The following is a 25701-nucleotide window of genomic DNA, read 5'->3' as shown; positions in this document are numbered from 1 at the left end:
TCACCGGGTGTCATCATGATACCAGGTGAAACATTTTCCTTTGCCCTCTTGGTTTGAAATCAAACCATGCTGGCAAAGGTTCAGGACTTTTCAAGTGCTGGCAATCAGCTGATTGCTGGTACAGTGGTACCTCTGGTTACGAACTTAATTCATTCTGGAGGTCTGTTCTTAACCTGAAACCGTTCTTAACCTGAGGTACCACTTTAGCTAATGGGGCCTCCCGCTGCCGCCACTGCCTGATTTCTGTTCTCATCCTGAGGTAAAGTTCTTAACCCAAGGTATTACTTCCAGGTTAGCGGAGTCTGTAACCTGAGGTGTTTGTAACCCTAGGAACCACAAAACCTAGTGGCAAGAGCTGATGCTAACTGATTTTTCAGAAAATGATCTTTCATGATTTTTCATATTCTTATCAAATAACTACATGATGTTCCTTCAGCATTTGGTGAAGCTGTTTGTTGAACAGCAGTAGGCTTGCGTCTGTGGATCAGTTTGGACTTTGGCACAGATCTGTATCCTGCTGTCCGCAAAAACAATGTAGAATTGTGCAGCTGACCAGCTGGTTCCCAAGCTACGAAAATATTTAGAAAAGAGAAGGAAATCACATCCAGTGGAAAAGATTACTTTCTATTTTTTCCTTCTTTTAGTGGTGAGGCTAAAGAAGCATCGCAGAAGAAGCCCTTCTTACATGTTCCAAGGAAGGATGAAGGGTTTGCAAGCTATAGATAAGGTTATCACCCTCGACAAAGCTCATAGACTGCGACATTGAGCGTGATGGTTCAGTGACAGAAGTAAGATGTGACAATGGTCAGAGGGATACAAGGACTGAAGTGCAACATTTCTGCATGGACGGCATTATACCAAATACTATCAGATGATTCAGAACACTTTCCTGTATAGAAAAGTTTCATTGGTGAATGTCAAGCCATGCTTGATAAAGGCTTTGTAGCCTAGGATCTTCTTCATTTCCTGAGGAAACCATGGCAGCAGCCCACGGTGCTCCATGCCAACATGAACAGGGGGCAAAGAAAATATTTCTTGCATTGCAGGGGGTTGGACTAGATGGCCCTCGGGGCCCCAATACAATTCTATGATGACCAAAAGTTGCGATAATGAAAGATTTCTTCCTTTTGTCTGATGAGCACTGCTTTCCATAGTGGTCATGGCAGGCATCTAGGAGAGAAAGTACATTTGCGTGGCGAGTTCCTGCCCCCCACCAGGATAAATGAAGACACGTGACACCATCATTTAAGGTTAAAATGGGCGAATTAGGCCACAACTTTATTGAATTCAGGAATAAGAGGCATTGGCTTAGGCATTGGTCCTACCGACTATCCGGCTCCAGCCCATTTGCTGGAGACACGGGAAGGGTTAACACCATAGTGGGGGAGTCTCCTGCTGAGGCACATCAACTAGGAGCTCCCCCGGGTCACAGCTCTGGGGCGTGCCTTTGGCCCACACCTCCATAGGCTTCGGACAGGGCCATGCCCCCCGGAGTCCTTTATCGGACCACCCTTCGTTCACTGGGGGGAGGTGATGGCGTTCCTCCCCCCCACCCACATCCTCTTAACCCCTTCTTACCAATGCCTACCGCCAATGCCGAGGAGTTGTGATGAGTTGCTACGAGGTAGGCGAAAAACCAAATGGCTATAAATCGCCAATTGGGAAAAATTCCTACCATGCCCCTTGCGGCGACAGACCGAAGTCCATAGCAAAGTCGGAGACCTACCTAAACCCTGCTCACGTGGGGTGGGCGTGAAGCCTGCAACCCCACCTCCTGGGCAAGCTGGAAGTGGCTTTGTCCCACCAGAAGAAAACCTACAGAAAGACTCTAAAATGATGCAGCAGAAGTCAGCTTCCTCAGCAAGGAAGTGCAAAGAAGAGGGAAAGAGACTTGCCTGCCCCCACCCTCAGTCATTCCCAGCTGAGCAACTAGCCTCTCCCAGGCCAGGAATTTAAGAACAGCAGAAGCAGCTGGGAAGGGAGAAGAGGAGTTGGGGGGGTAGTTTTATAAGTTGTATGTCTTGGTTTCTCAGTTTGATCCTTTTAAGCCACTTCCGCCTTGAGGAGGAGGTGGGGTTGCGAGCTTCACGGCCCCTCCATGTGTGCAGGGGGTGGGAGGCCGGCCCCTGGTGACTGGATGATTCCCGGCTGCGTCACCCCCTAGCCAGCCAATCGGGTTGGTCCGGGGGTGTGGCCTGCCCCATAAAGGCAGGACACAGCTGGAGATCTCCCTCTTTTCTGCCTTCCAGCTGCTCCGCCCCCCCCTTTAAGGTTTTCTTTTCTTTGACCTTGCTATGGACTTCGGTTGGTTGCCGTTGAGGGGCCTGGTAGGAATTTTTCCACTTAGCAAATTGGCACCAGCCACTTGGTTTTCGCCTACCTCATAGCACATTGTCACAACTTTCTGGATATTGGCGATTAGGCATTCTCCCCTGGCCTTCTTGCTGGCCCAAATAGGAGTAATTTAGCCAGCTAGCCCTGGTGACTATTTAATGTTTATTGGATGGATTTCCCCCTAAATTGATTTTTGAACTTTGAATTTATTGTTATTCATGCTTTTATACTGTATTTTATGCTGTTTTTTGTTGTATCACAATTAAGTGTTTTAAATTTGTTGTTAGCTGGCCTGAGCCCGGTTTTCTGAACCAGGAAGGGCGGGGTATAAATAAATAAAAATTATTATTATTATTACAGTGGTACCTTGGGTTACATACGCTTCAGGTTACATACGCTTCAGGTTACAGACTCTGCTATCCCAGAAATAGTGCTTCAGGTTAAGAACTTTGCTTCAGGATGAGAACAGAAATCGGGCTCCGGCGGCAGCAGCAGCAGGAGGCCCCATTAGCTAAAGTGGTGCTTCAGGTTAAGAACAATTTCAGGTTAAGAACAGACCTCCGGAACGAATTAAGTACTTAACCCGAGGTACCACTGTATTCACAAGGATGCATATCTGCTGAGACTGACTTTGATTGGATAGTTTGAGTTTGGGGAGGGAAATTTAAAATATACTTTTGTCGACTTGGGGAGGGGGAAGCATTGGGAGCTAGAGCATTCCTGAGCTGGGTGTCAATCTGCTCCTTGAATGGAGTAAGGAAGAGCCTCAAAGAGCTGGGAACTGCTTTGCCCCCAGAGTGAGTGTGTGTGCATGCATGCGCGCGCATGTATGTGGGGTGGGAGTCTGTGGTCTAACCCATTACTGTGCCATGCAGCTATTTTATCTAATACTGTAAATGTCTTCTTTTTCAAGCAGATACCAATTTTGTCCTGGGCAATGCCCAGATAGTGGATTGGCCCATTGTGTACAGCAATGATGGATTTTGCAAGCTCTCGGGATACCACAGAGCAGAAGTTATGCAAAAAAGCAGCACCTGCAGGTATTTCAGGGCAGATTTGCTTTCCGTTCAGTAACTTGCAAATGTTGCTTTGTTCTTGCTCGGGTTGAATGAAAACAATCTGATCAGCCCACTGTTCAGTTTAATCTTCCCCAGGCTGTAGAAACCACAGCTGCATTTTGTGGCTGAGAGAGTAGGACTGATTCAGGAGGGAGCTTTCAGGGTAGGGATGAGGAACCTTTAGACCTTTAAATGTTGCTGGGCTCCATCTCCCGGCCACCCCAGCTAGCATGGCCAAAAGCCAGGGGTGATGGGAGTTGTAGTTTAACAGCATCTGGAGGGTCCCAGCTTCCTCATCCCTCCAAGAGTGTTAGATAATGTGCAGGTTCATCATGTTTGGCACCAGTAAACCATACAGGAAGGATACCAAACATGAAACTAGCAAGATCAAAATGGTCGTGGCACTTCTGTATTCTCTCCTTCTTTTAAGGTACTTAGTAAAGGTAAAGGAACCCCTGACCATTAGGTCCAGTCGTGGCCGACTCTGGGGTTGCGACGCTCATCTCGTTTTATTGGCCGAGGGAGCCAGCGTACAGCTTCCGGGTCATGTGGCCAGCATGACTAAGCCGCTTCTGGCAAACCAGAGCAGTGCACGGAAACGCCGTTTACCTTCCCGCCGGGGTGGTACCTATTTATCTACTTGCACTTTGACGTGCTTTCGAACTGCTAGGTTGGCAGGAGTTTAAGGTACTTAGCCAGAAAATAAAAACGTATTCCATTTTGTACTCACAGCAATCTTGTGGGGACGTTAGTTTGAGAGGCCTTGCCTCGCCCAAGGTTGCCTAGATAACTAAACTGGAATCTGCACCCAGGTTTCCCTTGTCAAAGTCCAAAATTTTGCTTACTACACTGGTGGCCTTCAAGTCATGACCCATGCTCTTCATGCTCTAAGGTAGTTTGAAACATTGTCATGCTGGCATTTTGTGTGTGCAAACAACTTGGGATGAATGGTCGACAAACTGGCCATCTAGGAACAAGGCTGGCTCCTGTCTGAAAACTACAATTCCCAGGAAAAACCATCTAGACCAATGGCTCATTTAGTCCAGGATCCTGATCTCACAGTGGCCAACCAGATGCCTATGGGACATCCTTAAGCAGAACCTGTGCACTCTCACCTCCTGTGGTTTCCAGCATCTGGTGTTCAGGAACATGGCTACTGCCAATGACTAGGCAGAACGTAGTCGTCATGGCTAGTAGCCATTGATTGATAGCCTTTTCCCAGTTTTCTGAGAAGAAAAATGTTTAAAATGTGCAGGTACACACACACATGTACAGAGGGAGAGAAAAATGGTGCAACAAAAAGAAGAGAATATAGTGTCGGGGACCGTGCTGAGGAGGGCTGCACAGATGAGGAATGGTGGGAGCTTCCCCCTCTCCCTGCTCCTGATCAGGATTCTGAATCTTCCCAGGAGCAGTGGGAGAGTATAGATTTGGAACTGCGGTTAGCAGAGGGACATAGTTCAGAAGACAAAGGTTTGGAGGAACTGGGGGGTGAACAGCTAGGAGAAGAAGAACAAGGAGAGAGAGAGAGAGAGAGTTAACAGACTGGAAAGTGTCCAGCTGTCCAGTCCAAAGTCAAGGAGATTAGATAGGGTAGCTGCACAGAAGGCATGGTGGTTGCGAGATCAGGTTGCAAGCGGCGGAAGTGACTAAGGCGGAAGTGGGTGGAAACCTTAATTGGGAGCACCTTTACTCTGAGATGGATTCTTTGATCTTGAGCTGGGATCATTAAAATCTCTTTAAATGGTAGGAGACGATTTTTGCTTTGTTCTGCTTATCCATGGCCAAAGGGAGGGAGGAAGCCGTTCTCCCGAAGCCTGACATATAGTAAGCTGATTTTTTTTAAAAAAAAAGTCCAAATGCCCACATGTTTCAAACAAAAGTCTCTTCTTCATGGGAATAGTTAGTGTCAACAAACAAGCCCCAGGGGCTAGGTATGCAAATCCTACTGAGATTACCCTAATAACCCATAATACATTTTTGTAAATGTCTTGTTGTGTCAATATGCCTTCCCTGTGACTGCCTTCTATCTTACTCTGGACGTCTTTCCACTTTCCCTGCAGTTTTATGTACGGAGAGCTGACTGACAAAGACACCATAGATAAAGTTCGACAGACGTTTGAGAACTACGAGATGAACTCCTTTGAAATCTTGATGTACAAGAAGAACAGTAAGTCAGGCTTTTCACTCACCTTTCAACAGGGCCACGTTGAAACCAGAAATGCAGGCAGGAGAGCAGATCATGAGATGTGGTTTAACAAGACATCATCGCTGCTACAGGAATGGCAGTGGGAGCACTATTCCCCCCTGCCCTTTCCTTGGCACTAACAAGTTTTCAGGAGAAGTGAGTGATGAGAATTATACCTTTACTTGGGATACAGTAACAGGATTGCCAATCATAAATTGTAACTGGAAGCATCAGTGAGTGTAAGTAAACAATCTTTTTACAGAGTTTGGATACCTGACTAATTACAGCAGCCATCACCAACCTGATGTCTTCAATGCAGACATTGTTGGAATACAACTCCCATCAGCCCCAGGCAATATGTGCTGGTCTTTTACCTCCAGATATTGCTGGACTACAACTCCCATCATGCTTGACCTCTGGCCTGAGGCTGATCTGGAGGGTTGCAGATTCCCTACCCTTGTTTTAAGGGATGGGTATTAAGCATGGTAGACAAGCTGTCTTTCTGCCATTAGTGACCTTTTTTTTGAAGAAATCCTGATATGGTGCTGCAGAATCCCAGCATTCTCCAAAACACAGATTTAAAAGCCTAATCCAAAATTTATCCTGGCCTGTGATACCTGAAACACATCCCATTTTTTGTGATTGCATTCTTCCCCCCCTTCCCCCCTTTCTTTTATTATTCTTATTCTTTTATTTTGACAAAGTAATAATCATAAATAAATAAGAATAGAAATGGGCACCCCACCACCGAGACCATTCCTTTGTAACTATTCAACCTCCCAAAATATCATCACCTCTTGTGATAGTTTGACCCCTGAAGTAATGGACATGAGGCAGGAGTTGATAATGCAGGTGAGCTGCGCACAGGTGGGCTGCATGCAAGCTGCCGGCCAGCTCTGTGGAGCCTCCTTTTATTGACACAAATATGCAAACCCAGGCAGATACATTTTGGGCTGTGACCTTTATACATCTTCCAGTCCCGAGATTGTGGGGTGGTACAAAGTTATTTTGGCACCTGTTTCCACCGCGTCATTTCCCACTTGCACAGTGTATGACGAAGGAAACAAAAGGTCTCAGAGACAAAGGTTACAGAAAGGGCACTGCAGACTACTGAGACTGCAAAGGGTTAGACAGAGGTCATGATGTTCAGACAGCTGTGGCTTGTCTGTGAGGGGGAGTGTGCCCTGTACCCCAAGGTCACGCATGCAGGCAGGCTGAGGCTGCCTGCGGTGGGGAATGTCCTCCCTCCGGACCCAGCGATCATCCCTACAGACCCCTTTCCATTTTAAGTCGTAGCCCACATTGGGACCTTAGGGTGAAGAGGGGGTAATAAATTAAAATCATCATCATTATCATCTGAAAGACAGGGGACATTAATTTTATTTGGGTCTTCCAGCTTCCTCCCATGGGAGGTGTTGATGGCCACCAATTTGGATGGCTTTAGAAGAGGATTAGGCAAATTCATGGAGGACAGTGCTATCAATGGCTACTAGCAATGATTGTTATCCTCTGGCTCCACGGTCAAGAGACATTATGCCTTTGAATGCCAGTTACAGTACTGGGAACTGCAAGTAGGAAGGGTGCCATTGCCCTCAAGTTCTGCTCACAGGTTTCCCATGGGCATCTAGTTGGCCACTGTGAGAACAGAATGATGGACTAAATGGGCCACTGGTCCGATCTAGCAAGGTTCTTCTTGTGTCCTTCCTGACTGCAAGCCTTAGTGTTGGCAATCTGGTTGCTTGTCTGTTTTCAGAGACTCGGCGTGCTCTTACAAGGACCGAATAATGCCTCCCTACCCGATCGTTGCCTCGCTTGTCATCTTTTATTCATGTTCAGCTTGTTCCCTTCCTGCCTATTATAGTACAGCCTGAAGTACTGCTCCTTCTGAGACAGGATTCTGCTCGGGGCAGTTTTGCTGCACAAAGTGGCCAGCGCTAATCTGTAGGAAAGGATAAGAGCACTGGGAGAACCACTCAGATTCGTTGGACTCCGTTTGTTTCGTACAGGGATGTACATCCCACCTGAAGTTTCAGCACAGTGCTCTAACCACAGTTCTCTAACCATAGTTTAGAGGTCCCGGGCCCTAAGGAAGTCAGACTATCTGCCACCAGGATCAGGGCCTTTTCAGTGATGGCTCTCACCTGGTGGAATGCTCTGTCCCAGGAGACCAGGGCCCTTCAGCATTTAACCTCCTTTCGTCGGGCCTGTGAGACAGAGCTATTCCGCTTGGCCTTTAATTTGAATTCAGCCTGATCTTTTATTTCCCTTCTCTTCCCTCCCCCTCCCCTTTTATGAAGATCACCCGCTCCGAGACCCCACAGCTAATTCTCCCCTGGCCTCCTTGCTGGCCCAAGTAGGACCAATTCAGCCAGCTAGCACTGGGGATTATCTAATTGATTTTTGAATTTTATTGTTATGCATGTTTGTACACTGTATTTTATGCTGCTTTTATAATTAAGTGTTTTAAAGTGTTTTAAATTTGTTGTTAGCCGCCCTGAGCCCAGTTTTTGAACCAGGAAGGACGGGGTATAAATAAAAAATTATTATTATTTATTATGATAACACCAAGGTTGCAGGTTCGATCCCCACACAGGACAGCTACATATTCCTGCATTGCAGGGGGTTGGACTAGATGATCCACAGGGTCCCATCCAGCTCTCCAGTTCTATGATTCCCCACAAGTCCTGTTGGTGTTAGTTTAAATCTATTGCACCCCACCTACCCACACCCCCAGGACTCATTTAAAAGCGTACTAAAGAGACAACCAACCGATACATCTTTTCAAAAGAGCTGTTGGGCTGGAGACTTGTTTTTCTTCTTTAACCACTTTTCAGATATTTCTAGTTCAACAGAGTAACCTCAGCCCTTTCTGATTCTTCCTCGGGGGAATGAAATAGGATTTCTTCATCTTAACATGTAGCGTTCTAACCTATTGACCCTCTTCTCAGCCAGCCCACGGATGGGTTCGATGGTAGGCAAGCGTGAAGGAAGAAGCCTTTTAAGACGCTGGAAATGGCTTTGCTGGGTCTATCAGCATAACCGCACTATGCTTTCCTCCCGGGGAGCTGTGAAGGGCCAGCCCAACCCCCAACCCCCCCTCCACTTCTCACTATGTGTTCTGCATGCTAGGATGGAGCAGTTAGTACCTCGCAGAATTTCCGGTGCATTAATCTTAAAAGCAGTCGGTCAGATGCAAGAGATTTCGCTCGGCTTATGTATCTAAAAACTTCGTTTTTGCCTAACCCATCCTGGTCGCAAACACTTGACTTGCTCACTAATGAATCCTGGGCAGAATGCGCAGCTTCCTGCATCATGTACAGCAGCAGCATTAAAAATGAATAGTGTAATATTGATTGAGGGAGTTTCAAAGGTCAGCTGTAACTATTATGTAACCAAAACTCAGCCGTCTGCTTTGCCATAGCCAGTAATTAAAGGAGAGGTGACACATGCCTAGCTTTCGTAGCAGGCCTGGTGTGTAGCTGGTATATCCGGCTGGGGTAGCATTTAGTGCAAACCTATACGTGTCTACTCAGAAGTAAGCCACACTGAATTCAGTGAGACTTCTTCCCAAGTAAATGTGATTTAAAGGGAGGGAGGGAAGGAGGGAGGCTTATAGAAGGGACCCTGAGGATGATCTAGTCCAACCCCCTGCAATGTAGGAATATGCAGCTATCCCACACAGGGATCAAACCTGCAACCTTGGCATTATCAGCACCATGCTCTAGCCAACTGAGCTATCCAGGCTTGGGGAAGCTGGTGAGGTGGATGGTGGGAGGTGGTTTGAGGTGTGTGAACAAGCCAGGAATTCATCCGTTGCTCAGGTGTTAAGCCAAGTCATAGAATTATTTTATTTTTATATTGTAATTACTGGCTGATGGCTTGCCTTCTAAGCCACTGTCTCGAGGCGTGTTGCATATAAGATAATTGTAAAGGGTTAAAACCAACAAGTATATTTAAAACAAGGCAAAAACCCTAACAAGCAGTAAAAACCCATTTATCCAGCTGGGGAAGCCTGTTGGAATAAAGCAGTCTTCATTTGTTCCCAGAATCATAGAATAGAATCATAGAATCATAGAGTTAGAAGAGACCACAAGGGCCATCGAGTCCAACCCCCTGCCAAGCAGGAAACACCATCAGAGCACTCCTGACATATGGTTGTCAAGCCTCTGCTTAAAGACCTCCAAAGAAGGAGACCCCACCACACTTCTTGGCAGCAAATTCCACTGTCGAACAGCTCTTACTGTCAGGAAGTTCTTCCTAATGTTTAGGTGGAATCTTCTTTCTTGTAGTTTGGATCCATTGCTCCGTGTCCACTTCTCTGGAGCAGCAGAAAACAACCTTTCTCCCTCCTCTATGTGACATCCTTTTATATATTTGAACATGGCTATCATATCACCCCTTAACCTCCTCTTCTCCAGGCTAAATATGCCCAGCTCCCTTAGCCGTTCCTCATAAGGCATCGTTTCCAGGCCTTTGAAAGTGCAGATAGTGGGTACTTCTTGTATTTCGACAGGAACACTGTTCCCTGCTCCAAGTTCAGTGGAGTGAGCTTCTGAGATCTTTGGAACTCTCCTGCTGATGGCAGTGATCTACTCTGTATGTAAAAGATAAGGGGGTCTCTCATGTAACCCATTCCTGAGCTGCATAGGGCCTTATATGTTTGTTATACAGTCGTACCTCGGCTCCCAAACGTCTTGAGAGTTGAACGTTTTGGCTCCCGAACGATCAAAAACCAGAAGTGAATGTTCTGGTTTTTGAACATTCTTTCGGAAGCCGAACATCTGGTGGGGCTTTTGTGGCTTCCAATTGGCCGCAGGAGCTTCCTGCAGCCAATCAGAAGCTGCGCTTTGGAAGTCAAACATTTCAGAAGTCGAACGGACCTCTGGAACTGATTCTGTTCGACTTCTGAGATACGACTGTATGGGCCTTATGTGTCAGCCCCTTGACTTTGGCCCAGTAGCTGATTGGCAGACACCGTAAATCCTTCAGGGTCTTATGCGCCTATGGTAATTCGCTCCCATGAGCAATTTAGCCACCACATTCCACAGCAGCTTCAGCCTTTGGAGAAACCCCAAAGCTGGCCCTATATATTTATTTGCTTAAAAAAATTAATAATCTTGCTTTTCAGACAATTGCTGTCTCCCAAAGTGGCTAATGCCAAGGAGAAGGGTACTGGAGGGAAAAGGGAAGTCTGTTTTTAAGGCCAGAACAAACTGCTGAGCTATGATTCTGTGAGGAGACATTTTTATCCATGCCGATCTCCCCTTGCTGATGTCCTTGCCTGAAAAGCAATTGATGGCCCTTGTTCCTTTGAATGATGGATGGGGCCAGAATGCCCTTGCTTCTTGCATCTGCGGTCCCAGGGCAATTGTCAGTCAGAGCAGAGTGTTCCTCTGGTCAAAGAGCAGAGGGAAGGGGTCTCACTGCAGCTGCTCCTTCTTTGGCTGGTGGAAGTTGGTCTCCATCTTGCTGTGATGTTCTTCATGGGATGCAGGAGTGGAACCTCATAGTCACCTTGGTGCCCTGACTGATGGTAGGTGGGGGTAGAGTGTGCTGCCTTCAACTCTGTGGCCCAGTGGCGTAGCGTGGGTTGTCAGCACCCGGGGCAAGGCAAGTAATTTGCGCCCCCTAACCCGTGGAGCCAGGTAGGGGCAGAGAACTGCGAGTACGAGTGCCCCCCCCAGATGTTGCGCCCGGTGCGGCCTGCACCCCCACGCTACGCCACTGCTGTGGCCCCAGGGAAATTTTAAATCTTTGAAGCTCACCTCGACTCTGAGGCGAACTTTATGACCCCTCCAAACCTTATATCCAAACTTTGTGAGTTTTCCCAACGTTCCTCTCTAAAATGAGCAGAGACAGGGTTATGTAATGTGAGACAGGCTGCATAATTTATACGTGTTGTGATGATTTTCTTGGGAAGGGAATCTGGATTAGCTGCCCTGAGAGGTGTATTTAAACTAGAACAGTGGGATATGAATGCTCTAATAAACAAATAAAATAAATTATGTCAATGCAGACTATCTGTTTGTTTCTTGGAGAGTATACATAGTCTAGGCTATGTGATTACGGTATTCGTTGCACCCAAAGACCCCCTCAACAGTTGTATTTCAACAGTGACCTCAATTTCTGCATTTTGTGACTGGTTGCAAACAGATCCATTCTCTCTCCCTCTCTCTATATATAAAAGAGAGTTGAAAGGAGCAAGATAGCACCATTATTTCCCTTGATGAACATCCTTCTTTCTTTTGAACTACTCTGACCTCCGTTCAAAGAAGGTTTGCATGCTTTTGAAGCAAAAGCAAAATTCTCATTCCTTCTCCTGTAATGTTGGACTTCTTGCAGGTAGTAGAATGCTGCCAGGATTCCAATGGGAAAAGGTGGGGGCAGGGAGGGGGCTTACTTCTTTTATTGCATCCTTGCACTGCTGTTGATCATCAGAAGTACAGGAATGTGCTTCTGCTGACCAACCAAACTAACAAAATACCAATGAAGATAGTTGCATAATTGGAAATCTAATTTACAGATGGGAACTGCAACAAAAAGTTGCAGCATGGAGTGCTTCCTGTTCAGGATTCCAGCCACTCCATTCTCATTTCCCCCAGATTCCCATTCCCTCTCTCTCACTGACAGTGAGCATTCTATAGCTGCTTACTATGCTCAGTTCTCATTGGGTTGGGGGGGTGTGTTCCACTCCCACTTCTGGATTTTCCCCCTTAATATTTTGCATAGTTCTGCAAATGCCAAGTTTTCCCCAAGCCTGCTTACACCTTCCTCTTGTGCAACGATTGTGCTGATTTGATGTGGGAGCTGTGGCTGGCTAAGGGTGTCGAGAGTTATTAGAAGACTTCCCCTCCCAGAACTACAGTTCCCAGAGTTTCTTGGGCAGAAAGTCTGATTATTAAACCACTCTGTGAATTGTAACTCTGTGAGGGAAGTAGGGGTCAGTAACCCTCAGTACCCTCAACGCACTACAACTCCCAGGATTCTCTGGGGGAAGCCATGGCTGTTAAAGTGGTATAGTAGTGATTTAAATGTGTGGTGTGGGGCTCCCTGGGGCTTGGTGGGCCTCACAGATAGTAGTCAAAGGGTGAATGTGACCTGTGGACCACATGCTGTCCACTGATGCTGTACAAGTCACGGGGAAGTAAGCCCCATTGAATTCAATGGGGCACATTCCCAGGTAAGTGGGTATATGTTTGCAGTCAGTTGTTTCTGATGTTCTGCTGCCACCATATAACCTTTTGTCCTTCTGTTTGTTTGCTGAAGCAATGCCTCTCCCCGTAAAACAATATGGCTGGCATGCTGTACATCTTTTATGTCATTGACCAGTTTTTTGTGTGTGTTGTTTTCCTCCCAGGGACTCCTGTTTGGTTCTTTGTGAAAATTGCTCCAATTCGAAATGAACAGGACAAAGTTGTTTTGTTTCTTTGCACGTTCAGTGACATAACAGCTTTCAAGCAGCCAATAGAGGATGATTCGTGCAAAGGTTTGTTCTTGGCTCTTTATTTTTTTGGGGGGAACACAAATGCATATTTAAAATATATACAGGGGTACCTTGGTTTGCAACCGTTTTGGATTACAACCGTTTTGGATTACAACCGCATCGAACCCAGAAGTGCATGTCCCCTTTTTTTGGATTACAACCCATTTTTTTTGAATTACAACCCTTTTTTTTGGGAGGCCCAATTGGCGAAAGTGTGCCTTGGGTTACAACCTATTTTGGTTTCCAACCGGACCTCCAGAACGGATTATGGTGGTAAACCAAGGTACCACTGTATGTATTCTGGTTTTTTAGAATTCAGTGTAATCTAATTTTGCAGAGATTTCTTTGCTCTGTCCATAGAATGATTAAGAATCAGACTGAAGTAACTACAAATCAATGTATTTGTTAAAAGCCTTTCTAACGCTGAGTGTTGTTAGGAGACCCCTAGTTTCCTCTCAAAGCTACAATACCCAGAGTTCCCAGAAAAGAGGGAATGATTGACCTAATAATTCTCAGGAGCCTCAACAAACTTCAGCTCCCGTAATCCTTTGGGGGAAGCCATGACTAATTAAAATCGTATCACAGTGCTTCAAATGTGTGGTGCAAATGTGGCCTTAAGAGTATAATGGGGAGGGACTATGACACTGCAGGGACATGGGTGGTGCTGTGGGTTAAACCACAGAGCCTAAGACTTGCCAATCAGAAGGTTGGTGGTTCGAATCCCCACGGCAGGATGAGCTCCCGTTGCTTGGTCCCTGCTCCTGCCAACCTAGCAGTTCGAAAGCACGTCAAAGTGCAAGTAAATAAATAGGTACCACTCTGTCAGGAAGGTAAATGGTGTTTCTGTGCGCTGCGCTGGTGCTGGCTCGCCAATGGGAGCTCACCCCGTTGCAGGGATTTGAACCACCAACTTTCTGATGGCCAAGCCCTAGGCTCTGTGGTTTAGACCACAGTGCCACCCGTGTCCCTTTAATAAATTAATAGAAACCAACAACAACAACAACCAGTTTACAGTTATACCCAAATTTAAATAACCACCAACCCCAACTAAACATTTAACCAACACCAACCCAACAAAAGCAGAACAGAGGAACCAAAAATTAGAACCGTTTAAGACACTTTAAGGGACGCGGGTGGCGCTGTGGGTAAAACCTCAGTGCCTAGGACTTGCCGATCGTATGGTCGGTGGTTCGAATCCCCACGGCGGGGTGAGCTCCCGTCGTTCAGTCACAGCTCCTGCCCACCTAGCAGTTCAAAAGCACATCAAAGTGCAAGTAGATAAATAGGGACCACTTTATAGCGGGAAGGTAAACGGCGTTTCTGTGTGCTGCGCTGGTGCTGGCTCGCCAGCTGCAGTTCGTCACGCTGGCCACATGACCCGGAAGTGTCTTCGGATGGCGCCGGCTCACGGCCTCTAGAGCGAGATGAGCACGCAACCCTAGAGTCGGACACGACTGGTCCGTATGGGCAGGTGTACCTTTACCTTTACCTTTTTAAGACATTTTAGCCAGTTGCCCCAACCCAAGAGTTGTTCCAGCAATGTCCCCGTGGCCTCCCGGGAGTCTTTTAGCTGTTCAGAGTGAGTCTGGGCTCTGCCCCCTAGGCCAAGTGGAAATGGGCCTTGCAGCAGGGAGCTGGCCTTCCTTCCAGGACTCACAGAAGATCCCCAGTTCAATTCCTGGCATCACCAGTTAGAAGGATCATTTACTGAGACCCAGGAGAGTTACTTCCAATCAGAGTAGGCAGTATTGTATTAGGGACGCGGGTGGCGCTGTGGTTTAAACCACAGAGCCTAGGACTTGCCGATCAGAAGGTCGGCGGTTCGAATCCCCGCGGTGGGGTGAGCTCCCGTTGCTCGGTCCCTGCTCCTGCCAACCTAGCAGCTCAAAAACATATCAAAGTGCAAGTGGATAAATAGGTACCGCTCCGGCGGGAAGGTAAACCGCATTTCTGTGCACTGCTCTGGTTCGCCAGAAGCAGCTTAGTCATGCTGGCAACATGACCCGGAAGCTGTACGCCTGCTCTCTCGACCAATAAAGAGAGATGAGCGCCACAACCCCAGAGTCGGTCATGACTGGACCTAATGGTCAGGGGTCCCCTTTACCCCCTTTAAGGGTGGGTTTCTATATTTTTTTATTTTAGCAGTCTAGAGAAAGCTGCCCAGCGAGGAGTTGTTGTGCTTGGAATTTGGGAAACTCGAGTTCGGATCCCTGCTCAGCTATGAAGTTGTCTTAGATGGCTTTCAGGAAGCTACTGTTTCTCCGTGTGATGCATACCTCTCAGGATTGCTACTGTTGTTTATTATTATCGATTGCAAAATTAAATCCTAGACAAAGCTCTCAAAGTGGTTTAACAATAAAGTATGATATAAATCAATACAAATGCAATCCTTTAAAACAGGCCTCAATGAAGCTACATTTAAATCAAGACAGGAGATAAAAGCAGTTATCCACTCAATAAGTAACTAGGGAAGGTTAGGATCTCTGGCTCCTTGTGTGACATAGCTGTGATCACTGCTAATGCAACCAAAGACAGAAACTGGCATCACTATTGAGTAGCTTCCTATTAAAAGGTTAGCTATTGATTTGCCCAAGTGATTGTGAGTAACTGAAGCAGATGTGTGCCTAGTTAGTGACTAGGGACAGACAAATTCAGGAAAGTGAAGAGGGGCCTATTATCTTGAGATGACATAGGGGGAGACAGATGAAACAGCAGGGAGAAGCTGCTGTTCATTTCGAGCGCAGATGCTAGAAATGCTAATGTTTAAAGAAATTATAGATCTGCTGTACCCCATAAGCTTCTCAATTATCAGCTAATGTTTGGGATGCACATCACAGAGCTGATTCGCTTTTTAAAGCTGCCTATGATCACCTTGTAAATGAAACAAATGGGAATCTGTAGAAGGACATGTACTAAATGTAGGTTCTTGAAAAAAAATGCCCAGAGCAGTTACGAGAGGAAGAGAGACTGAGATGTAAGAGTCCTTACTCTGATGCAAATCCTAGCTTTGTGCATATGCCGCTTCTGACCCAACTAGGTGCCCCACAGTAGGTCGTAATGAGTCCTGGACTCTTCCATAAAAGTTTTGGGAAGGATTCTGGGCTTACTCCAGCTTTGCATGCTGCATCTTTCTTCCTATTTCCCTTTTTAATTGCTCCTTCCATCTCACTTTCATGAGGTCATTGCTCCTTGAGGGAGGGGACAAGTGGTGGCGCTATAAGTAGGCATGAGGAACCTCAGGCTGGGGTGCCAAATGTGGCCCTGCAAGCCCCTCTATCTGGCCCTTAGGACTCAATCTATGTTCTGCTTCCTCCTCAGTCACACCTTCTCTCTCCAGGCCACCCCACCCCCCCGGCCTTGCTTCACAATCTCTTTTTGCTTGGCTTGAATATGTCATCAGACTTTGATAATGCCTTTTGGTTGCCTGGATGGAGTGTGTGTGTGTGTGTGTCAGAGAGAGAGAGAGAGAAAGAGAGAGAGAAAGAAAGAAAGAAAGAAAGAAAGAAAGAAAGAAAGAAAGAGAAAACAGAGGTTTTGCCCTCTTTTGCCTCAGGCCACCGGATGTGCCCCCTCCCCGAAGAATACCCAAGTGGGAATGTGGCCCTCAATCTGATAACAGTTCCTGTCCCATGCACCAGAGTCAAGTTGAGGGTCAAACAATGGCAGGCCTGGGATATGGGCCTCAGCATTCTCCTGTGGGGTCAGCCAGTGTTCAGGACTGGAGAGGAGGCCAGGACCAAACAGGAGACAGGATAAAAAACCCCAAGAGTATCCAAGGATGCAGGAACACATCAGGAGCATCTTGTTGCTCAAGCAAGGCTCAGCTGAATCATGAAGTCCTCTTAAAGTATAGGAAGCCTGCAAATGGTCAGCCCAGGTTTTGACAATTCTTCCCTGTAGAGCTGCCAGGGGAATTGCACTCAGGTCGTGCAGCAGCTGAGGATGACTGAGCCCTACCTTGAATAAAGTGTGCTAGCTGGACCAGTGGTCTGACGGAGAATAAGAGGCCTTCTTATGTTCTGAGCTGAGTTTAGAATTAATTCATCTTAGTCCAAAGGTTTTGTGTTAACTTGAATGCGGTCTGTGCTGAGGAACAGTCGGTCGTGCTCATGGCTTGGATGAGCTGTTCACTGTCATAATGAACCAGACTTTGATTGACCGCTGGATGCTCCCAGTGTTTATTGGTCACTCAGGGCAAAAAGCCCTGAATGTGGTGATACTCCTGAACAGCAGATTAGCAAGAGGAATATAGGGATCTGCTTTAAAGCAAATCAGACTATTGGTCCATCTAACTTAGTATTGTCTACACTGACTGACAGCATCTCTTCAGGGTTTCTGGCCCTGCCTGGAGATGTTGAGGGTTGAACCTGGGACCTTCTCTATGCAAAGCATGTGATCTGTCACTAAGCTAAAGCCCTTTCCAATTGCTTAGCCCTGGTCAAGGTGGTGTTGGAAACAGTTGCTTGTTCATGAGGTTTAGTGTTCCGAATGTGAGATTTGGGGATGCATTTTACTAATGTGCATGTTAGCAGACTGTGATCCAGGGAAATGCTGAGGTTCACACAATTGTGCCCTGCACAATTTTGGACATTTCAAAAAGTATTTGAGCAGCCTCCTCACTTTTCCCCCTGGCACAGAATGATCTAATGTTGAAATTTCCTCATTTCAAAAGCAGCTTGTAATGTGGCAAAGGGAGGGGGAAGCTGTTGTTTGAAGAACAAACTGTAAACCTACATATACTTCTTTGGGAGTAAGTCCTACTGCACTGAATGGGACTTCAGAGTAAGTATGAATTGGACTGGGCAGCACCAGGTTCGCAGAAAATCTAGGGTCACAGGTCGTTGGATCCTCATGCTGTATCACGTGGACAGAGCCTGGTTTTGTGTAGCCCCAGCCTTGGAAGTTCTTCTTCCTTTTAATGTCACCCCACTGCTAAAAATAATGAACTGTTTCGCCTGCTATTGGCATTCTGTGCTATAGTCTTAAGTCTGCTGCACTTTCATTTGCCTTCGCTGACTAATGAGAATAATCAGTCCTTGTCTATTTTCTGTGTATGGGAGACAGCCATGCCTCTCCTCGGGCTTCTGTAGTGATGTGTTGTAATAAGATTAAGAGAATGTAAACATGGATTCCTGCATTCTAGGGTGCGAGGGGACATTCTCAGTCCTTGTTCCATTATAGATGTTACTGATTTTAGCCTTCCCTCCGGTTCTCTTCTCTTCATTCTTGCTATTTTACATGCATGATGAGAACTCTTATCCTCTTATTTCTTCTATAATATTCCAGCCTTTCTCTTATCTAAAACCAGGCAGTGCTATACAGGGACTGTAGTGAGATAAAGCACTTAGACGATGCTTTTTTTAGAATGGGAACTCTCATTGCTAGTGTTGTCTTGTGTTTGAAGCCATGCCATTTGAGCAAAAAGCCCCCCTTCTCTTTCAAAAAGCTGCTGCTTGTTTGTATGAATCTAGAACAAATTAAAAACAATATGGCCTGTTGCCTCATCATCACACAAAGGCCCGTAAAGCAAGCCATTAGGTTCAGCACCAGGGACAGCACCAGCGGTTAATACAGTTTATCCACCATGCATTTAGGTTGCATGTCCAAGCACACTGATCTAGAAGTAAGTCCCATTGAACTTAATGACTTACTTCTGAGTAGACATGCACAGGATTGCACCTTCAGTGTCAGAGTCAGCAAGCCTTAGTTATCATGGCAGTTGTTCATTCCTCCAATTACTCTTTGCATAAACACAAGGAATCACCTTGTAGCTAGCTGAAAATACAACTATGTTCTACATGGCAAGCTGCTAATGGGAGTTCCTCTCCATGCAGACAGAGCAATTTTCACACAATTGAAACCTGCAATAAGACTGTAATATTAAGTGAGTTATTCCAGTGCAATCATGCAAAGAGAAGATGCAGTCTACATCATACTCTGTGATCTGCTACCATTCATTCACAGTAAACTCCTAGTCTCTCTCTGTGTGTAATACCTTTCATTACATGGCTGCAAACAGTGCTATGTTCTGGGATGCATGGAACTTTTGTGCCTACCCTCCTCTTGACCCTAGCCCTACCCACACTCAATTTCTGTAGCTCAATGGTAAAGCATCTGCTTGGCATGCAGAACATCTCAGGTTTAACTCCTGGTGTCTGGGAGAGACTCTTGCCTAAAAGCCTGGCTTGCCAGTCAATGCCGGTCAGTGTAGACAATATGGAGCTCCAGCTGCTTTTGGACTACAGCTATCATCATTCCTGAGCACTGGTCTTGCTAGCGAGGGATGTAGTCCACAAACATATGGAGACCCAAGTCTGGGAAACACTGAGCTAGATAGACCCATGGTCTAATCAGTATATATGTGTCCCATGTCCTTTCCTGTGTATTAAGAATGTTACAAAAGCCCTGCTGAATCAGACCAAAGCATTCTGTTCTCACAGTGGCCCTCCAGATGCCCACGGGAAGCCCTCCAGTAGGATACAATCGCTCAAGAATGCTCTATACTCATGTTTTGGTATACAGATGCATACTGCTTCTGATTCTGGAGGTAAATAGGGCCATCAGGTCTACATTGATAGCTATACCCTCCCAAGCCTTATAAACCCAAGTTTATACAGAATTATTGACATTGCGCCTCACCAACATACTTCATCAATGAATTCTCATATTCCTTGTATAAACAAATGAGCTAATCCTTCCCAATCCATGGTCCTGGAAAGCAGCAAACTCACAATATAATCCGAGGGTTGGAACTCTACTTTTCACCATGCTGCGTCTCATTTGTTGGAGGAGAAAGGTGGTAAGAGGTGGGCATAGCTGCAGTTGTGCAAATTTTGGCTTATTGTTGGAGAGGAAGAGGGACTGAAGCCATAATATAATAATATAATATAATATAATATAATTAATATAATATAATATAATATAATATAATATAATATAATAATATAATATAATTAATATATAATATAATAATACCTTATAAGCACCAGGAGAGAAACATTGAGGAACAAATAAGAAATGAAATGTGACAGGAGTGGTGATGGTCTGGATGCCATCCAAACACTGATAGTTATTTCCTGTCACTTCAGTGAAATGAATAGAAGTCACACAGAATCACTGCTTGGTTGATTACTCCATTGGTTGTTTTTAATGAGCCATTATACATCGCAGTGTTACTTCATTAAAGAGAATCCTCCTTATTGAACACAGCAGAGTAAATGTATTAGAGCAGGGGTGGGTAACCTTTCCCCCCTTCCTGTTGAGAACTGCATTTCTTGCAGGGGTTATCTGTCAGTGGTCAGAGCCAGTGCTGCTACAGACACAGCTGAGCCAGAAGTGTTATCTAATCTGGGATAAAGACTGACCTGCTTCAATTTTTGCCATGGCTACTTCAGATTAGAGTTCCTACTCCCATGCAGGTCTACTCAGAATTAAGCCCCACTAGATTTCACAGATGTAATCTCAAGTATACAGAGGGCTATATTTTATTTATTTTTGTACCACAGACAAATACCGTCCCTCTTTTGGAAAGCAAGGGAAAATAATTTATTTCTCAAGGAAATCTGATGGGACAGAACAATGGGGATGATTCAGGATATTCCCTAGAATTGCTTTGCACAATATATCTGGCTGTTTGTAATAACCATTGTGCAATTTCTTGTATCGCCTTCAGGCTGGGGGAAGTTTGCTCGCTTAACCCGTGCCCTCACCAGCAGTCGGGGAGTCCTGCAGCAGCTCGCTCCAAGCGTACAGAAAGGAGAGAACGTCCACAAGCACTCCCGGCTTGCTGAGGTAACGTGTCATTATTATTGTAAGCCCACTTGAATCAATAGCGCCCGACTCTTGGGAACAGCTCACCTGAATTCCATTGACAAGGGAGGTCTATTTGCGGGATGTTTGCTTGGAGTGAATTGGTGGGAAATCATGGGGATTGATAGGGGACCACAAACTCCACCTGCTGCAGCTAGTGGAGTATCTGCCGAGTGTTGCAAGATGAGCCACTTTGAGGTGTGGAGGGGCAGGGATAATCTCCACAACCGCACTGGGTGGGCCTCTAGTGTCCTCTGACTGTTATGATATCATGGTGCCAGAACAATACCCTTTGGAGACAAAGTCTTCAAGCAGCAGCAGCGGCAAGGATGAGGCAGACTCATTCCCTAGTCTATCCTGAGTCGGGTCTTCTGCCCTAGATCCTTCATCCTGTCCCTTAAAACCTGGGGGGGGGGGGGGGCCCTGAAGCAGGTGCTTCACCTGGCCTCAAGGGTGGGCCACATTTGGAAGCATTGAACTGGTGCAGCTCTTGGAGTGCCTTATAAGAATGTATCTGCCAAATCTGAATGTAGCAGGTCCTAAGATTTTTTGATAAATGACTGCATATCTTTGACTTTGCTAACACTTGGAAACGTTAAGTAAATGTCCAAGCAGAGAGCCAGAACATTGACTTTTTCATAGAAAGCAATGCTGCTGCGGTTCAGGATTTTACTTCCGCTTTAAGTAGGCCATATACTCTTTGCTAGACAATTCCTTGCTAAATTGGTGCATCGGATTAGACTTCACATAAATTTAAACCAGGACACCTGGTGAATTCATTGTAAATAATACAGTATGTTCTGCACATATGAGATGTGTATAATTATTTGCCAGTTAAATACTGCATTCATTATTTTTATATCGCCGAGCCCATGTCTAAGCTCCAGTGCATTCCAGCACACTGGGAACCAGTAGATGTTGTAGAGGAAAAAGAGCGTAAGGGGACTTTGAAAGGGGTCAGATGTGTTTTGGGTGCAGCCTAACAGTGCTGAGAGGCCCATCATGCTTCTGGTCTCCTAATGGTCCTACAAATGTAGCAGCAGCACTTGATTTTAAGTCTGCAAGAGCAACTGTAACAGATACCGAGGACCTTCTGGCGGTTCCCTCGCTGCGAGAAGCCAAGTTACAGAGAAGGGAACCAGGCAGAAGGCCTTCTTGGTAGTGGCACCTGCCCTGTGGAATGCCCTCCCACCAGATGTCAAAGAGAAAAATAACTGCCAAACTTTTAGAAGACATCTGAAGGCAGCCCTGTTTAGGGAAGCTTTTAATGTTTAATAGGTTATTGTATTTTAGTGTTTTGTTGGAAGCCGCCCAGAGTGGCTGGGGAAACCCAGCCAGATGGGTGGGGTATAAACAAACAAACAAACAAACAAACAAACAAACAAACAAATAAAGGCTTGATTCAGGAGAAGGCATAGATATGGTTAGGATTGCTCTATGAGTCATCATGAGCCCTTTTATTTTATTTTAAGGAAATATGGCCCATGTGATAATTGGGGGGAAAAAGCATGCTGCTTTGTTTTTTTAATAGTGAAAGGCTTTTCCTCTTCCTGTTTTCCAAGCAGGTCCTGCAATTGGGCTCTGAAATCCTCCCTCAGTACAAGCAAGAGGCACCAAAGACCCCACCACATATCATTTTACATTACTGTGTTTTCAAGACCACTTGGGATTGGGTCATCCTGATTTTAACCTTCTACACGGCTATTTTGGTCCCTTACAACGTCTCCTTTAAAACGAAACAGAACAATGTGGCCTGGCTGGTAGTGGACAGCATTGTTGACGTCATTTTTCTGGTAGACATTGTGCTTAATTTCCACACCACGTTTGTTGGGCCAGCTGGAGAAGTGATCTCTGACCCAAAACTGATTCGCATGAATTACTTGAAGACATGGTTTGTCATTGACCTTCTGTCCTGTTTGCCGTATGATGTGATCAACGCATTTGAGAATGTTGATGAGGTGAGTTTTGTTTCCACTTGCCATCTAATCATTTACCAAGATCGGTTCACTGGGGATAAAAATGGCTTTTTAAACCAAAAGTTGGTTAGTTGCTCTCCATCTACACATGTGCTTAAATAAATGTCATTCTGCCTTCCTAGGCTGCAACCTCTAATTGATTGCAAATTCTCAAGAAATTGCAATCAATTCACAATAGTACTTCACAAAAGTATTTATAGATTTGTTTGTTTTACAGGCAATGGGAGGTGCAATAAGCTAATACCTTGTGAAACGTTGAGACTGAGATTTATATAATGACTTTTAGTCCCCAGATTCATTAAGCATTTTTGTGCAGCTTTATTTTCTTTATCACTGTAACATATGAATGCAAAAAGTATATAGTCAAAACTGATGGAAAAAGTCACTGTCTGCCCCATGTTTGCTTGATGGCTTCTCCAGTTTCAGCAAGCACTTCATCTGTCTTAAAAGATTAGGTTCAAAAGATGCCAGAGATGGCTTGCAATTAAACAGTAGCCATGCACACACACTCTTCCAGATCACATTTTAACAATTCAGAAAGTATAAGACCATTGAAAGTTTCCCATCCAGCATCGAACCAACAGCTATCAAAAGCCAAGGGGCGGGAAAGCAAATGATTAAGCAACTTTTTGAAAACTGCAGCATGGAAAAACTTGACAAACCTTGCTAAGGAACAAATTCTAGAGTTGCGGCATAGCTGTCAACGTTCCCTTTTTTTGCGGGAAATTCCCTTATTCCAGCACCGTTCCCCACTGCTTCCCGCTGCTTTCCCGGATTGGTAGATATCCCGTAGACTGTCCCTGGGACAGGTGAGGCTGCTGATCCCTTATTTTCAAATCTGAAAGTTGACAGCTATGAGTTGCGGTGCTACCAGAGCTAGCCTGGGATGTTTTGCCGTTGTAGGCAAAAGGCCTGGATGTCACCCCTCCTTCCTTCCTGGCCTTGCCATTGTACCCACTGCTGCCTGCCGTGCCACTGCAACTGCACCCTCACCTGTAGCTGGGCCCACACAGCCACTGCAACACATTGGCAGTGGCACTGGTGCTGTGGGAACAGTGAGAGCAATGGCGCAGTGGCAGTGTGGGTGAAGCCTTGGTGGGTTTGGCAGCAGCAGAATGGCAGGGTCGGGTGGTCAGATCTGCCACCTGAGGCCAATGGCTTGACCTCGCCTCATTGATGGGCCGCCCTGGATGCTGCAAAGGGAACACCTGGCTCTGACTGCTTGAGAAGTAACTACCGGAAGAAGCAGCGACTAGATGAGGCTTCAGCTCTGAATTCGTCAACAGGCAATTCTACAGGAGAAGGAAATTTCTGCCTTGCCAGGCTACATTGACGTTGCTCAAGTGGTTGCTTGGCTGCTTGGAGTTGTGAGTAGGAGGCGGTGTCTCTGGGTCATGTTAGATTCCATATGCTGGGTGTCTTTTCAGCTGCACTATGTTGATGCCTGGTGTGTGGGTGTGTAAGGGAAGGGGTTGTAGCTCAGTGGCAGAGCATCTGCTTTGCATGCAGAAAGTCCCAGGTTCAATACCTGGCATCTTCATGTTAGGGGCTGGGAGAAAATGCTGCTCCCCCCTTCTTTGGGTCAGTTTTATTCAATTGCAGTGGACGCTCAGGTTGCGAACATGATCCGTGCGGGATGCACATTCGCAACCCACAGTGTTTGCAACCCACAGCGGTGCGTCTGTGCACGCACGGGTTGCAATTTTGTGCTTCTGCTCATGTGCGACTGCCGAAACCCGGAGTAACCCATTCCGGTACTTCCGGGTTTGATGCAGGTGGCGCTGTGGGTTAAACCACAGAGCTTAGGACTTACTAACCATAAGGTCAGCGGTTCAAATCCCTGCGACGGGGTGAGCTCCTGTTGCTCGGCCCCTGCTCCTAGCAGTTCGAAAGCACAAAGTGCAAGTAGATAAATAGGTACCGCTCTGGCGGGAAGTTAAACAGTGTTTCTGTGCGCTGCTCTGGTTTGCCAGAAGCAGCATAGTCATGCTGGCCACATGACCTGGAAGCTGTACGCTGGCTCCCTCGGCCAATAAAGCGAGATGAGCACCGCAACCCCAGAGTCGGCCACGACTGGACCTAATGGTCAGGGCCCCTTTACCTAACCCGAAAAAACACAACTTGAAGTGTCTGTAACCTGAGGTATGACTGTATTTTTAAAATTTAGTTTTTATTAAAGGTTTCCTTGTGAAGCAAAAAAGTACATACAGTCAGCCCCCTGTTTATGTTCCGAGGCATGCATGCATGCGCAGGTGAAATTGTGTAGAAGTGAAACCCATGGGAAAAGCCTGCTAACATCCCCATTCTGCCCTTTTAGTGACGTTTCAATGACATCTGGGTCACTTCTGAGTTCAGCGCGATGCGCATCTACACAGTCATGCACGTATTGGACGTGCGCAAACAGGGGCTGCCTGTATAGCACACCACTTTCAATTCATAGAGTCTTTTTCACAGTTCATTTGCATTCGGTATGAGACACTGCTGTCATAGACATGATACAGTAGGGGGAAGAAGAGAGGGGAGAGGGGGTGAAGAGAGATGGGGGGGGGTAATGATATTTCATTCTATTGCATAATGTTTTCTCAGGGGTTTTTGAGCCAGAGTCACACGAATAGGTACCGTATTCATATATTTATAAAAGAATGCTGCTTGGAATCCCGGAGAGCCATTGCCAGCCTCTGTAGACAACACTGAGCTAGATGGATAAATGGTCAGACTCAATATAAGGCAGCATCCTAAATTCCCAAGCATATACATTTCACTTGCTTGTGGGCGTCCCCCTTATTCTTGATGCCCCAGAGTTCCCTCAGAAGAAAGATTGATTGTTAAATCCTTCTAGGAGTTGTAGCTCTG

At 46.0% G+C, this 25701-nt stretch overlaps 1 protein-coding gene across 4 annotated transcripts in view; it reads left to right on the top strand.

Annotated features, from left to right (window-relative positions):
- Nucleotides 1–25701, top strand: part of KCNH1 (potassium voltage-gated channel subfamily H member 1) — a 236755-nt gene that overhangs the window by 32744 nt on the left and 178310 nt on the right. The window contains exons 2-6 of one of the 4 annotated variants that reach the window (XM_083433006.1): nt 3251–3374; nt 5456–5562; nt 12938–13066; nt 20736–20854; nt 22438–22830. In XM_083433006.1, the coding sequence (XP_083289132.1) occupies nt 3251–3374; nt 5456–5562; nt 12938–13066; nt 20736–20854; nt 22438–22830 (872 nt within the window). Of the gene's footprint in view, nt 1–3247; nt 3375–5455; nt 5563–12937; nt 13067–20735; nt 20855–22434; nt 22831–25701 lie in introns of all 4 variants that reach the window. The other 3 variants (XM_083433005.1, XM_083433004.1, XM_083433003.1) reach the window with 3 other exon arrangements.

This window comes from Podarcis tiliguerta, assembly GCF_965153285.1.
Source record: "Podarcis tiliguerta genome assembly, chromosome: 3".
In the NCBI taxonomy this organism is placed as follows: Eukaryota; Metazoa; Chordata; class Lepidosauria; order Squamata; family Lacertidae; genus Podarcis; species Podarcis tiliguerta.
This window is presented reverse-complemented; position numbering and strand designations above follow the sequence as displayed.